The sequence below is a fragment of the Trifolium pratense genome, linkage group LG3 (genome assembly GCF_020283565.1).
Source record: "Trifolium pratense cultivar HEN17-A07 linkage group LG3, ARS_RC_1.1, whole genome shotgun sequence".
Classification (NCBI taxonomy): Eukaryota; Viridiplantae; Streptophyta; class Magnoliopsida; order Fabales; family Fabaceae; genus Trifolium; species Trifolium pratense.
In genome coordinates this window covers 51,412,120-51,427,072 of record NC_060061.1, presented here as the reverse complement: position 1 = coordinate 51,427,072, position 14,953 = coordinate 51,412,120, and the positions used below count along the sequence as shown (strand labels likewise).

Here is a 14,953-nt window from a genome sequence, read left to right as displayed (position 1 = left end):
AAAAACTTCGGTTTTTTGCGGTTTTCGGTTTTTTGGATCGGTTTTCAGTTTTTATTTGGATTGGTTTGGATTTGAGCACCCCTAAATATAAGAGATGTCATGTACAAAAATATCTTTTTAGCAATGGATCTTAAGTTAAATGACAAAATCGCAAAAGAAATTTTAGATCAATGTAAAAACCATTTATTTAGATAAAAAGAGATAACAATCGATGCAAACGGGTGATCCCAAGTCCAAAAAATACTCATTCCTCTCTAGTGGATGAGGAAGAGGGAAGAGAGGAGTAAAAGAAAAGTTGAGACTTGAGAGAGAGAGAGAGAGAGAGAGAGAGAGAGAGAGAGAGAGAGGTGTCTCGAACTCTATATACTAGGAATTATGCTTATCTAGGAAAAACTAGGATTTTGTATGTTCTTCGCATTCTAGTAATCACACAGACAATGAGAAGAAACATCAGACGATTAAGCTTCAATTTGTATTTTAGACTATTTTTTCAAAGTCATGTAATATGAACTGTCCGATATTAATTTGAAGATCTAGACTTTGTGAATGTGTCACATGCATAACTACATAGTTGAAATATCTTGGTCAGTCACATGTTGTTTTTGTACTCTTTTTTGTTATACAAAAAAAAATGACAATTAAATTACTTAATTCAAACCCAAAGTTCCTTCTAGAAAGATATAATCTAGTATATAATAAACTTGATGTCTATGAGAGTGTGCAGTTTGTGACAAAGTTTTGGCATGATAGTACTTGTTTCCTTCCTCTATCTTGCTTATCACACTATTATATAATTCCAAAACGCTCTAACTAATGACCAATGATAATGCACCATGGAATGAAGCTTATCACAATATTATTTGTTCCATAGAGAGTATAACATATTGGAATCACTTCCTAGACATCGACTTGTCTGTTTGTTTTTCATTCAAAGAGAACTCCCCAATTATAGGGGCTACCACATGAATCCCAATATTGTTTTGGAATATCTTCGTAAAATTTTCCTGGCAATGCTAACCAACCACTAAAAAACAAGCAAAGTTCATGTTTGTGTTTATAAGGAGACAATTATGGGGTAGAGTGGTAACAAAATCAACCATTTCTCTTGTCCATTTTGTTGAAACTTTGTAAGACAAGAGCTTCAATTCAACTAACTTGTGTCCATAAAATCATTAGGGATGACCTTTCTTTTGGCTTCTCTTTGAGGCCTTACAAGATTACCCTGCTGTTTATAATTTGAAGTTGGTGCTTGGTTAGTGGTGTGTGCTTAATCAGTTCTTTCAAGAAATTCATGTCTAAAAAGAATATGCTGCATTAAAAACAGACAGGAAAAAACATTAGAAACTTCAAACTGTTAATATGAATCACTTTTTTTTTCAAATAGAGTTTTTTTTTAAGAGGTCAAATAAAGAGATTAAAGAACATTCACTGTCACAATTATGAGTGTAAAGGTAACCGAAAAAAAAAAACATGAGTGTAAAGTTATTTTAGACCAACAACCAATCAAAAAAAGAAAAGGCAAATTGATGCCAATGTGAAACAACTTTACACTAAAATTGCATATCCTTTAATCTCTTAAATAAAAGATTGCTCAATAGTAGTAAAAATTTGAGTCCTTCAAAAAACTAAAAACTAAAATTCAAAGCTAACATAGAGAGAAGTAAGAAAATTTTGTCAGTAAATATTAAACTGAAGTTATCAATAAAGCACATAACTAAGCTTGTTGATCAGATTTTAGAGATTATTTTATGATATAGTAAATAATTGAAATATCCGATTGAAGCAGAATGCAACAAACAAAGTCGCTTCAGTCATAAACATCAATACTGTATCTGAACAAATTTATAATAAATAACCAAACTGTAAATAGGTACATGATAAGTTGATTAATTACTAAAGGAGAGATCCTATGTTTCTGTTGTTAGTATTTTCGGATATACTTCTGCAAATAGCTCTCAATTCCTACAAAATGTCACTGTTTCTCAATAAGATCATATGTTTTTGTTGTTAGTATTTTCGGATACACTTCTGCAAATTGTGTCTCCTTTTGAAGGTTCATATAAGCATAATTGGTCGGCGCAAGTTATTCTCCTATATCGTTTGTCTAGTCTCAGGTTTTTTCGTAACTTGGCAGACACATAATGAAAAAATGACAATTAATGCTAAAGAGACCCCAAAAAAGGGATACAAAATCTCAAGAATAAAAGAGTCTCTATATGGAAAATTAAAATTAAAAATAATCCAAATGCGGAGCTTACGATTGGACCATGCCTGAGCTTTGTGGCAGTTGAACAAACAGCCACCGCTTCTGGTTGCACGTGAGAGCAGTGGTCGTGCCATTCATCAAACACCATTGCATCATATATCACAATCACCGTGCACTGTTCAACAAAACATAGTATGTTACGCATTAATTTTACTATTTAAGAGAAAATTTACATATGTTTGAGAAGTATAAACAGAAGGGTGAATGACGTGCACCTGACTACAATAACCTATCATCATCTCAGCCACCAATCAGGAAATTGTCACAGAAGGGATGTGACTAATTGTACGCCAACGCTCGCCTCCCTCCTTTTGGTACAGCTGCTTAATTAATGGACAATCATGAATGGACAAAGTAGAAAGGGAGCTGGGTAGACCCTCCTCTGGTAAGCTTTCAAGACAAGGGCAGTCTTCAATATATAGATATTCAAGTGAAGTGAGGTGGAGAAGACAATTGTAGTTTATTATTCTTAGGTTCGAACAGTTTATCAATTCAAGAGAGTTTATAGTTGTTGGCAGCAAACCATCCTCCGAAAAGGACTCCAAGATTTCAAAATCATCACTAACACTGAATTGTTTCAGAGACTTGAGTTGTGACAAACCCCACTCCTCTCTCGAAGCCATCAATTTAGGGCATCTTTCTATTCTGAGGCTGGATAAGTTGGAAGGCAACTGCCTCCCGAAAAACGATTCCAGCCATGGACTATCATACAACACGAGAGAATTAAGATTGGTGAACAAGTGTAGTGCAAAAGGCAAGGATGAAGCGTGCCAACATGTCATAGTTAGAGTGTGAAGATAATTACAGCTAAGAAAATCCAAAGATGACCATTCTAGATTTGGACAAAAGAAGTCTACAACTTCCAACTCTTCAAGAAAGGCACTGTTCAATATAATTTTCTCTAGTGAAGATTGAATGACCCGAGTTCCACAAAGAAAGACCTTTTTCAAGCTGGATGGCAATTCATTTATCAAAATTTCATCACATCTCTTTAGTTCTAGCTCACTGATATTATCAGCCTTGGGAATTGAAGCCTCCAACAATTCGCAATCAATAATCTCCAATTTTTGCAAAGAAGGAAGGTGTTGAGGCAGGGCACTTTTCAACTTGTGACAATGTTTTATACAAAGCTCTTGAAGCAATGGGAAACATTCAAGACATAACCATTCCTTCCATTCAGACATGTGCTCAAACCGCAAAGTTTCAAGTGATCTAAATGGAACATTTGATGAATTAGAGCCGTAAAACTCTGTACCAATGATCTTTATTCCATCACAGCCTGAAATGCAAAGCTTCTTGAGAGAGGGGAACTGCCCAAGTGGTGGCATCTGGGAACGAAGTTTACATCCCAACAATTCAAGAGATACTAAATTGGGTAAATGACGATCCCCAAGCCAATTTGGTAAGCTGCTGTCTCTGTAGCTTTTGATGGTGAGCCTCATGAGCTTTCTATTTGGTTGAAGAGCCTCCAAGACAGAGGCATGTGATGTCGTTATTAAGCCATCCATTTCTCTCCATTCACCGTATGACATACTTAATTCTTCTAAATGTTGCTTATCTTCCAAATTTGCTGCCACGGCATCTGCTGGATCAATGACATTTTCCAACCCAGAAATTTGAAGCCTTCCTTGAAGATGGTTGAGTTCCGCGAACTGCTTAATATCAAATCCACACTGCTCTCCCACAACAAAATCAGTCAGCATCTGAAGATTGTTTAACCTTCCTATCTTCATTGGCATCTTTTTCATACGAGTGCCTTCCAAATTAAGATAACGTAAATTGATGAGTTTGTAAAACTCTGAAGGGAGCTCAGTCAGTTTAAAACAATGTTGCAATAAGAGTGTATGCAAATTATACAGCATACAAATGGAATTAGGTAAGCTTGTAATCTCAGTGTAAGAAAGGTCTAGATAGCGCAAAAGCTTTAAATTTCTTATTTCATCAGCTAGTTCTAAGAGATTGCAACCAGAGAAAGACAACATCCGCAAATATTTTAGTCTTGAAAACAAATTTTGCTGCACATTGGTGCTTATCTTAAAGCGTTGGTCACCATAGCCCTGTGCTTCTACCATTAAACCGTGCAGTCCCTCAATTTTACTAATATGCTCTAGTTTTCTATCACCGTCTTTCAAATCAAGGCAGCACCAGATGTGACGCGTCCTTTCAGGGATATCTTGCACATTGTCACCCTCTATTCGTAAGCGGGATTCTCCTGAAACTGATTTCGCCAAATCATTGACAATATTATGCATGATGAAGTAGTACTTACCAGTCCGTGTTGGCATTACTGATTGTTGGAAAAATGATATCGACACTAGATGATTGAAGAACTCATTACCTAACTCTTCTTCGCTATTGTGTCTTCCCCAACACTTGAGCAAACCGTCTGCCATCCAAAGCTTGATTAATTCACCCTTGTCAAACTCATAGCCCTTGGGAAATATAGAACAATAAGCAAAACAACGTTTCACATTGGAAGGGAGGTTAAGGTAACTCAATCTCAGTATGGAGTTAATGTTGCTGTTACTCTTGGGTAAATGCCACCAATCAGTCTCCAATATCTCAACCCATTCAGATTGAGATAATTTTGTTTGCAAGATAATCCCCAATGTTTTCAGAGCTAAAGGCACCCCTCCACACTTTTCTACTATTTTCTTGCCTATCAATTCAAGATTTGGATATTGATCGACATTCCTACCTAGAAAAGCATCTTTCACAAATAAACTCCAAGAGTCACTCTCCTCCAATTGCTTTAAATGAAGTAGGCGCGTGGATCCCATGATTGATGCTACTTCCTTATCACGCGTTGTGACGATGACCTTACCTTGAGAAGATCCACGGCTAAAAGGAAGTAGTAAATGCTCCCACATATTCCCATCTTTGCTCCAAATATCATCTAGAACAAGCAAATATCTCTTGCCCGTTAGACACTGTTGCAATTGATGTTGGAGTATTTCCAAGTCTTCATTATGGGATTGAAATGATTGAAAGGACCAGAGAATTGATTGGGTGAGACCAACAAGATCAAAAGATTCCGAAACATTGGCCCAAGCTTTAATTTCGAATTGCTCCGTCATCCTGTGGTCATTGAAAACTAGCTGGGCAAGGGTTGTCTTACCCATCCCACCCAGACCCAATATACTTATTATGGATACCTGGTTGTCATTGTCACTATTTGCAAGTAAAAAATGGATTATTTCCTCTTTCTCATGATATCTACCATATATGGAAGATTCATCCACCAAAGATCTAGTAGTTGATAGATTCTCCCATACATGATTATCACGAGTTGCTTCTTCTTGAAGTCCTAATATAACCTTTTGCCATGCAAGAAACTGTAGCCTCTGTAGCAATACTTTATATGGAGATCGTTTTATAAAACCTGAAACAAAGCGTTGTACTGTGCCCTTTCGTTGCAGAGCATCAGTAGAAATCAGATCCAGTAGTTGCTCTAATTCGTATACCTCATGTTGGAGATCATCAAGCCATTTCTTCACATCTGGGTTTTGATACTGCTTTGTCTCTGCATCATCCAGAACTTCATTGATAGAACTCAGTGTGATTTCTAGCTTTTTCGCCACCTCTTCATCGTAGTAGTTTCTGTAATATCTTGTTAAAGCTAACCTCCGGTGAATCTCTTGAAACACAGACGATAGAAATGCCCCACCAACAGAATGCTGTGCTGCCATGATATTAATCAATTAATTGAACACAAACAAACAAGCAAAAAGGATCTCAGTGATTCACAAGGCTATTTGAGTCAGGAATAGAAGATCTAGTTCTTTGCTCAACTATGCTATTGCTAACAAGTCAATGGAGAGATGATAAATACTATGCTAAGAAATATCGAATTGAATGGTCTACGGTGGATCATGGTTTACATGTGGATCATATTACTAACATTTTTTTATTGAAAATTCATGTGAATAAGTGGAGTGTCCTGTGTTTTTTTTTTTTTTTTTTTTTTTTTGGTCAGGAGTGTCCTGTGTTTTAATCCAGACAATTCAGACTGTTGTACATATATTGCAATGTTCCTACTAATTGAGATAAGCATATTTTTTCTATCACGTCCAAATTATTTAACAAATGAATTTTTTTTAATAAATAATGGTTGTTGTTCAATAAAAAAAAACTTAATTACACATTTAGTACCTAAGTTTTATTTTAGGTTTTAAGTTATCTCTTATTTTTAAAAGTTTCAAGTTGGTGTCTTATCTTTTCTTCTGTTGCCATAGTTAGTCTCTCCCGTCAAATTTTAGGTTTTAAGTTGGTAGCTTATGTTTATTTTAATCTTCAAGTTAGTCTCTTATGTTTATTTTAGGTTTTAAATTGGTCGTTTGTGTTTTAATTTTTTTATTTTTTATTTGCTTTTAATTGATACTTAAGGAACCAATTTGAAACTTAAAGAAAAGATAAGAGACCAACTTGAAACCTAAAATAAAGACAAGGGACCAAAGATGTAATTCTGGATCTTGGAATTTTGGGGTTTTCTAATTTTGTGCTAATTTTGAGTTGTTTTTATGGGTTTGTAGTTGTTGTTGAGAAAGAAATGGTTGGTTGTTGGTATGAGTGGGTTTTCTAATTTTATGCTGATTGAAATGTAGAAGAAGAAGAAGAGAATGGATGAAGATGAAGAAGAGAATGGATGAAGATGAAGATGAACCCTAATTTTTTTTTTATTAAAATCAACAAGAAAATTTAAATACACAATCACCTATTTTTTTGCTTAGTCATTGTATGCCACGTAAGCACTCAGTTTGCCACCTGTACAAATTAACAGTTTCTGGACGGAAAGGACCAAAATGTTTAACGGCAAAGTCTTTAAGGGACCAATTTGGGCCTTTTTTTCTTTAAGGGACCAATTTGAAACCAAAAATGTCTTTAAGGGACCAATTTAGTAATTAAGCCTTGTTTTAACATGTGCAATATTACAAATGTTAGATAAATCTTAGGTTTAAATGCAGTTTTGTCCCCAAGTTTCACAATTGTGTGATTTTGACCCCCAGGTTTCAATTGCTTAATTTTAACCCTCCAAGTTTCAGTTGTTTGATTTTGGCCACCCAAGTTTATTCATTTTTGTATTTGCTAGCCCCCATTGACTTTTTTTGACTAAAAATTGTTTATGTGATATTTTTTAAAAAAAATTAAAAATATTTTTTAATTAAAAAGTTATAAAATAATAATATTTGCTCGGGGCCAAAACTACATTTGAGGCTAAATCTTATTACTAGAATTGTTCAAAATATGAACGTATCTCAGTTGATAGGGACATTGTGAAAAATATGTAGGGACTGACGTTCGAACCCTGGTACTGCACTTATTTTTTTTGGCGCGATGAGAATGCGGTTTAAATCGAAGAAAATCTGAGACCAATTGAACTTGCAAGGAGATTTAGCTTGGAATGCAGACATCCGTTGGCCGGAGTTTTGGGCTAAGTGGATTTGGCGGAATAAAGAATTACACGTTGAAAACTTTATTCGACCGGTGCATGCTGTTCAGTTCGTGTTACAGAGATGCAAAGAGTCAGAGATGCAGAGAGTATAAAAATGCGAACAAATCCAAACGGATTGTGACTGACATACCTCGCAGCACTGTGTGGATCAGTTGGAAGCCGCCGGTAAATGGTTGGGTTAAACTTAACACTGACGGAGCTTGTAAGGGGAAGGACAATAGCAGGGTGTGGAGAAATTATTCAAAATAGTAGTGGAGGTTGGATCGGAGGATTTGCAAAGCATGTTGGTGTTTGTAGCGCATTTACGGCGGAGCTTTGGGGTGTTTTGGAGGGACTGAGATACGTGTGGTCTAGGGGCTTTCGATTTGTGGAACTTGATGTTGATTCAATTGCAGTGATTCAATTGCAGTGGTTCACGCTATCAAGTCTGGTGCAACTACTAGTGTGAATGGAATTTCATTAATAAGTAGTATATGCAAGTTGCCAAGTTGCTAGATCAAGCATGGGAAGTTAAAATTGCTCATTCCTATAGAGAAGTGAATTCATGTGCCGATGCATTAGCGAATATAGGATACTCTCTTCATTTGAATATTGTGTACTTTGATAAGTGTCCTAGCCAAGTTAGCCATTTAGTTTCTGCTGATAATAGGGGAATAACTTCTCCTAGGCTCATTCCGTTTCCGTTGTAATTCTCTTTTTTGTTCGGGCTTAGGCCCTCATTATTATAAAAAAATAAAAAATTACTTATTTATAAAATACTCCCTCCGTCCCTACTTATTTGCTGAACTGACTGGCTAACACAGAAGTCAGAACAACCATTATTTATGACCAGTGACCAATTCATTTATTGGCAGTGAATTAGTACAAAGGTGTGCCAAATTAAAAATTGTTGAGGCCTATATTCTAGTTCAAGCGTAAACATTCTCCCACTCTCTTTGAAAGTCTTGCAAATATATTTTTATTTCTCTTCGGTAATTGCTCATTCTTGACAACAAGTGATGGCTCCACCTCCATCTTCACATCAGGTGATGGCTCCCTTTTCACATTAGACGATGGTTGCACTTCCAGTTCAGGTAATGGCTCATTCTTGACGACAAGTGATGGCTCCATCTTCACATCAGGTGATGGCTGAACTTCATCTTCAGGTGGTGGCTCCCTTTTCACATTAGATGATGGTTGCACTTCCAATTCAGGTAATGGCTCCATCTGAATTTCACTAGATGGTTCAACTTCCAAAGTAATTGATGGATTAATTTGCATAGCCTTTGACTGGCCATATATTAGGTAGACAACTGTCTTCTTAACGGTCAATCCATGTCCAAAAGCTACAAAAATCCCCACACTGTCCCCAACTGCTAAATTTGATACAACATTCTGCCAATCTTCATCGTTAGATGACATTATTGTGTCTCGCTTGTGTATATGGAGAGTGAATTTTGTGTAATTAATGATCAAAATACTAGTGAGACATTCAGGTTCCATGTTTTCGGGTGCAGATGAATAAACAACATAAAAAGTTATTCCCTTCAAGCAATCATCACTGTCCTCGGGCACTTGAAAACGCACTGAAGGTCCTTCACTTTTATAAGCTAACCACGAAGGGTAATTGTCACCCGGAAGGAAAGAATCACTAGAATCATTGGTTGTCAATCCCTGAATCATGAACATATGCTAAGTTATTTATGTAAGTGCTGTGCAAATAGACATTTTTGTGCCATTTATATTATCAATATAGTGCACTACAGAAAAATATATACACAAGGAAACCATTTGAAGAAAACATGAATAGTTTTTTAATGCAAACATCAACAGTCAAATGTTAAAACAGATTTATGCTTTTATAATAACTGCAAAACGGACGCCATACACAATTACACATCTTATAAATCGTAATGGGCTAATGGCCAATACTCTAATGTTATTACTACACACTCACGTATACTTCTTCCCACTTTGCGTATGCTCTTTAATATCTCCACTTCAAAGTTTTGATCATATATGCACTTTCAGATAAGGGTTTCAGATATATGGTGAGTTTTTCATAGTTTGTAATAATTGGGCCCTTTGTTTTTAACCATTGTATGCCCAAGACCAAACCTGTATAGCTTTTCTTAATTTTAATATTTTGTTCCCTTTTCTCCTTCTATATCTAATAAAGGACTAAACCTGTATGTTTTCAAAAAAAAAAAAAGGACTAAACCTGTATATAGCTTCAACAATGGTTCAATTATCCTTTTCAAGTTAAACATGTGTACATAGTATGGATAAGCTAAATGAATGAAGAGAAAAAATGTAATAAATATTGACATTAAACAAATAAAAGTAACAGAGATAAATTTAAAGAAAAATATGATCTATAGAAAAATATTAAAGGATATAATTATCTAAAAGTTCAACTAACTTCTATGTCACATACCTGATCCTATATCTTCCGGGAATTTTTACAATATAAAGAAAAAACTGAAAATAGAAATGAGTAACGTCAGAGGATAGAGGAGGAACCTGCGATAAGCTCTTGTCAAGAGCATCGACGACTATGTTGCAACTTCCCATTGTAACCAAAAGAGATTTCAAGGAAAGATCCGAGATATCTGATGCATGTGATGTTTCCGATTCAGTAAGCTTTGCACCATATAGACCATCAACAAAACTACTTAATTTTTGAATTAGTTGAATCGCCGATTGGCATTGTACCGTAACACTTCTATATTCTGAAGAACTACTGTGCATTGTTGATTGATAACTCAAAACCACATTAGTACTCTCTACATCCAAGGAAGTGGGGGGAGTATGTGGTAAGGAATTCATTGTTGGTGACATCCAAGACCAAATGAGAGAAGGAAAAATATCACGTGATAATCCTTCATATCCACATAGGGATATATACAAAATGCTTTTTGATCTAACTATGGAAAAGGGTGCTTGTTTTACGCCAGTATTTGCTGCAACTAAAGTTGTCAAGGATGTCATTTGCACTATATCTTCTTCCAATTTGTCAATCTTTGAACAACCATCAAGAATGAGTGTTTTCACGGATATCAACTGATAGATCTCCCTTGGTAGATTGCCAAGACTTGTACAGTCCTTCACATTTATCAGAAGAAGATTCTTAAGAACTCCAATGGACGGGTGCACCTCGGACAAACTTGGACAATCCTTCATAATGAGCTTTTCTAGATTCGGTAATTTTGAAAAGTCAGGGGTGCTTTTCAAGTACTTGGAATGACTGAGATTCAGTATTTTTAGCTTGTCCAACAACTGCGAGAAAATAATTATTTAAAAGAGACATTAGATAGGAAGTAGAAAGAGATACTATTGTAGTTAACCTGAGTTTTAAAATAAAATGTTATTATACCTTGGTTTCCTTCCAAATTTGTTTAATATGGCTATATTTTAATTCAAGAACAACTAGATTCCCTAGATAAAAGTCATTGGGTATACAGTTGAAGGTAGATCGTTGCCAATTGACCCATCTCAATTGTTTGGAAAGATGTCCAAAATCTCCAGTTAGGCCAACACAATCAAGTTGCAAAAGTCTCATGTTCTTCATCTGCCGGAAAACATTGGCATTGAAGCTATATCTACCTTTTCTTTGCAAGTTCAAAATCAATCCCTCAACTTTTTGTGTTCCCTGCATGTGAAGTAAAAAGGCTAAGAAAAGAAGGGGAAATGTTTTTGGTTTGACTTGAATGAAATGGTTTAAGCAAGATAATCAAAAGATTCAATTGTATAGGGTCAGTTCTTACCGTATTCTTTGTTAAAACATCATGTACATCCTCCTGAAACCACAACCGACTACGCTCCCCAGGATCTTCTTTTGAACTTTCACGAACAATTTCTCTTCCCATGTCTCTTATTAAATCATGCATTCCAAGCTTGTTATTCTTTTCAACTTTTAGAAGGCTCCGCTCTATGAGGACAGCAATTCCAATATCAGCAAAAAGTCCACACCCATTTAGTATCTCGGTAACATAGTCTCTGTCCTTGCCAATAAAGAAACAACATACATCAAGAAATATAGCCTTTTTCGTGTCATCCGTTAAACCATCATAGCTTATTCTCAGTTTCTCTTGCACTTCATCATTGGGAATTTTTTCTAATATTGATAGCACACTTTTCCATTCTTCTTTTGTCCTTTTATATAAGTAAGATCCGAGGACTTCCACAGCCAGGGGTAATCCTCCACAGTAATTAACTACATTTTGGGAGAGTTCACTGAAATTTGCTCTTGGAGACGCGCTTCTAAAAGCATGCCAACTAAAAAGCTCAAGGGACTCGTTTTCGTTCATTTCTTCTGCTGTACAGACACAGTCAACTTCAAGTCTCCTAAGTATGTGTGCATCCCTTGTTGTAACAATGAGTACACTTCCCAAACCTAAGCATTTAGGATTTCCACATAGAGCTTTAACTTGCTGTTCTTTGGTCACATCATCGAGTACAATGAGCACCTTTTTTTCAGAGATTCTTTTGTTGATAATAGCTGTCCCCGATGCAATGTTGTGTATCTTCTCCTTTGTTTTGAAGAGATCTGAAAGAAGTTGTTGCTGTAACCGAATATACCCTTTATCTGATTCGCAAGTTTGTCTAATATTCTCAATGAAACTTCTATGGACAAATTTGCGATGAATTTTATTGTAGATGCCTTTGGCTGTGGTAGTTTTACCCAACCCACCCATTCCCCAGATCCCTACCATAGAAACTTTGCTTGATTGATTTTCAATCGACATAAACACTTGGTCCACACGGGAGTCTAGTCCAACTGGGAATTCCGTATTGGGTAAGAATGTGTTTTCCACCTTTCTCCGAACTTCGTCAACAATTTTATTCACTAGTTCATTTTCACTCCTTCAAGTTCAATAAGTCAATAATTATGATTATAAAATAGATAAAATGAAAAGGATAAAAAAGGAATAAAACGAAGCAAGAAACCACCAGAAGAAATTATTGATTATGAATAAACTATCAATGCGATGTTTAACTATAGAAATATAATAAGTAGTTCTTAAACTATTTTTCTTTCATCAAGTTAGTCCCTAAATCATCATTCTCTCTCCTATTTGTAAAGCAACGGACGGACTAATTTGATGCATTAATAATAGTTTAAGGACTACTTATCATCGTATTTGACCAAATTGGATGATCTTTCTTGATTTTGTACCTGAAAGTGCTGGAATCCCATCCTGAAATATTTGCAGCTTGATTGAGAGCACGCTTCCACGTCCGCAAAAGTTCTTGCCTCTCTTTTTCTGGTTGAATTCTTTTGGTAATAGCTTCCAAAGCTTTTCCAAAATCACCCCCTTGACGACGAACGACAGATGGGTCAACATGGTAAAATATGGGTATAACCACTGGACCATTATTATTACTTCTGCGGTGTTCCATGATTTTCACCAGTTCAACAAGACACCAACTAGATTGAGTGTAGTGTTCTGAGAAAATAACTAAGCATATTTGAGAACCTTGAATTGCTCGCAATAGTTCTGGCTCTACTTCCCATCCCTTTTTAAGCTTTTCATCGTCAAGAAAAGTGTTGATTCCGGCGTTTAATAGAGCAGCATATAGATGTGAAACCAAGTTCTTGCGCGTGTCTTCCCCTCTGAAATTTATGAACACATCATACTTCCATTGATGAGAATTCAAATTGAAGGTTGATGATGATGAAGATGATGAAGACATCCTTTCCATGAAGTCAAAACTTTTCCTGCAAAAGCAAATTAGCAGTGACACTTTAGATTAATCAAAATGCATGATTTTTTGTTTGAAAACAACTTTCTCTGAAATTGCATGATTTGGTAACTAAAAATAATCGAAATACTAGATAGTTGAGTAGTTTTATTCCTTAATTTAATGTGCTCAAGTGCAGATTTAGTTTATTTGTTGAGAATTTGGGGGAACTGAGTGAAAAGAGCTTTGAAAGCTTGAATGGGAGTAAAATTCATAAGGAATCATTTTGACAAAAGATATGTAAAATGTATGCAAAGGGCATGTTTGGATAAACAACTTATTTGCAGCTTATAGCACAAACACTTATCATGATAAGTGCTTATGTATAAGCTTAGATAAGCTGATTTTATAGCAAAACGTAAAATAAAGATAATTTTTTTATATATATGTTATGAGCTGTTTTCATAATCTATGCAGAGAACTTATGAAAATAAGCTGAAATATTTTTATGAAAATTATCATAAGTTATTTTCATAAGTTGTCTCTAACAGTCTCACAAAACTTATGTCAGTGGATAAACTCAAATAACTCAATTCAAACAGGCCCAAAATATATATAGCTAAATGAGAATTAATGAACTAGCTACCTAAAAGAACAAATTCTAACTAACTTTGAAACTTTCACTAACAATTACTACTATTAACATTACTAAATTCATAAAGTAAGTTAAACTAATTACAGATTGAATTGAACTAGGAAGTAAAAGTTTTGAATTAGTTTGAGTAATAGCATGAAAATAATGATGCATAATTAAGAAACAGTTAAAGAGGGAGAAAATCACCTGAACAAGTTTCAATTAGCTGAGATTGTGATCAAATCACCAGAGAGAGAGAGAGAGAGGATATAGAAGGAATGAATGAGGTACTTTCCTTAGTAAGACTAATTTTTGTGTTAAGAAGACTCATCATCAGTATCGTCAACGCATCAAACAATAATCCTCCCACACCATGTATTTAATAATATATTCAGACTCCGTAGAGTTCCAACTAGTTAGTTAGAATTTAATAAATATATGTTTTTGATAATAAATATATTTATTACTCTTATTTCTTTTTTAAATAAACTCATATTTGTCCCATAAGTCCTACCTCAACTGGTAAAAATGTCGAAATTGTTAGGTCGGACGTAGTGACCCAGGTTCGAATCCGAGATCTCACAATTATATCACAATTATATGTGAGTTTAATGTAAGTAGATTACCACTTCATCTAAGACAAAAAAAAAAACTAATATTTAAGTATATTTAAAAAGTTAAAATATATTTATATACCTTAGGATTAACTATATTAAAAAAATATATATATTTTAAGTATATTTACATATAAAATGGTCGCATTATCTACGCTATCAATCTTGAGGGAGATAATTAACCATTGGACAGAAATTCATTTATTATCAATTTTGAAAAGATGTCAATGATATCTACCTTATCTGTCAATGTAACAATTTAAAATTTTAAAATAAGATAAAAACTAAAATTGTTTAAAATCTATTATCATATATTCATGTCT

General features: G+C 34.9%; 2 protein-coding genes across 6 annotated transcripts; both read right to left on the bottom strand.

Annotated features, from left to right (window-relative positions):
- Positions 1-664: 664 nt before the first annotated feature.
- Positions 665-6,147, bottom strand: LOC123913181 (putative disease resistance RPP13-like protein 1). Of its 4 annotated transcripts, none has more exons than XR_006811592.1 (3): positions 2,482-6,147; positions 2,259-2,381; positions 665-1,309 (listed from the first exon to the last, which is right to left on the bottom strand). XR_006811592.1 is itself a non-coding variant. In XM_045963792.1 (2 exons), exon 1 carries the CDS (start codon positions 5,953-5,955, stop codon positions 2,518-2,520), a length of 3,438 nt encoding a protein of 1,145 aa, XP_045819748.1. In that variant the 5' UTR covers positions 5,956-6,133; the 3' UTR covers positions 665-2,381; positions 2,482-2,517. The 4 variants fall into 4 exon arrangements, 1 of the variants encoding a protein (XP_045819748.1); XR_006811591.1 differs by having other exon boundaries at positions 2,272-2,381; positions 2,482-6,126; XR_006811593.1 differs by having other exon boundaries at positions 2,259-2,374; positions 2,482-6,126.
- Positions 6,148-8,440: 2,293 nt separating this feature from the next.
- On the bottom strand, positions 8,441-14,419 carry LOC123913180 (disease resistance protein RUN1-like). 2 transcript variants are annotated; one of them, XM_045963790.1, is made up of 6 exons: positions 14,224-14,419; positions 12,877-13,419; positions 11,465-12,563; positions 11,074-11,349; positions 10,221-10,976; positions 8,441-9,371 (listed from the first exon to the last, which is right to left on the bottom strand). In XM_045963790.1, the coding sequence occupies exons 2-6, from the start codon at positions 13,401-13,403 to the stop codon at positions 8,622-8,624; spliced, it is 3,408 nt and encodes a 1,135-aa protein (XP_045819746.1). In that variant the 5' UTR covers positions 13,404-13,419; positions 14,224-14,419; the 3' UTR covers positions 8,441-8,621. The 2 variants fall into 2 exon arrangements, with proteins under 2 accessions (XP_045819746.1, XP_045819747.1); XM_045963791.1 differs by having other exon boundaries at positions 12,877-14,370.
- Positions 14,420-14,953: the final 534 nt, after the last annotated feature.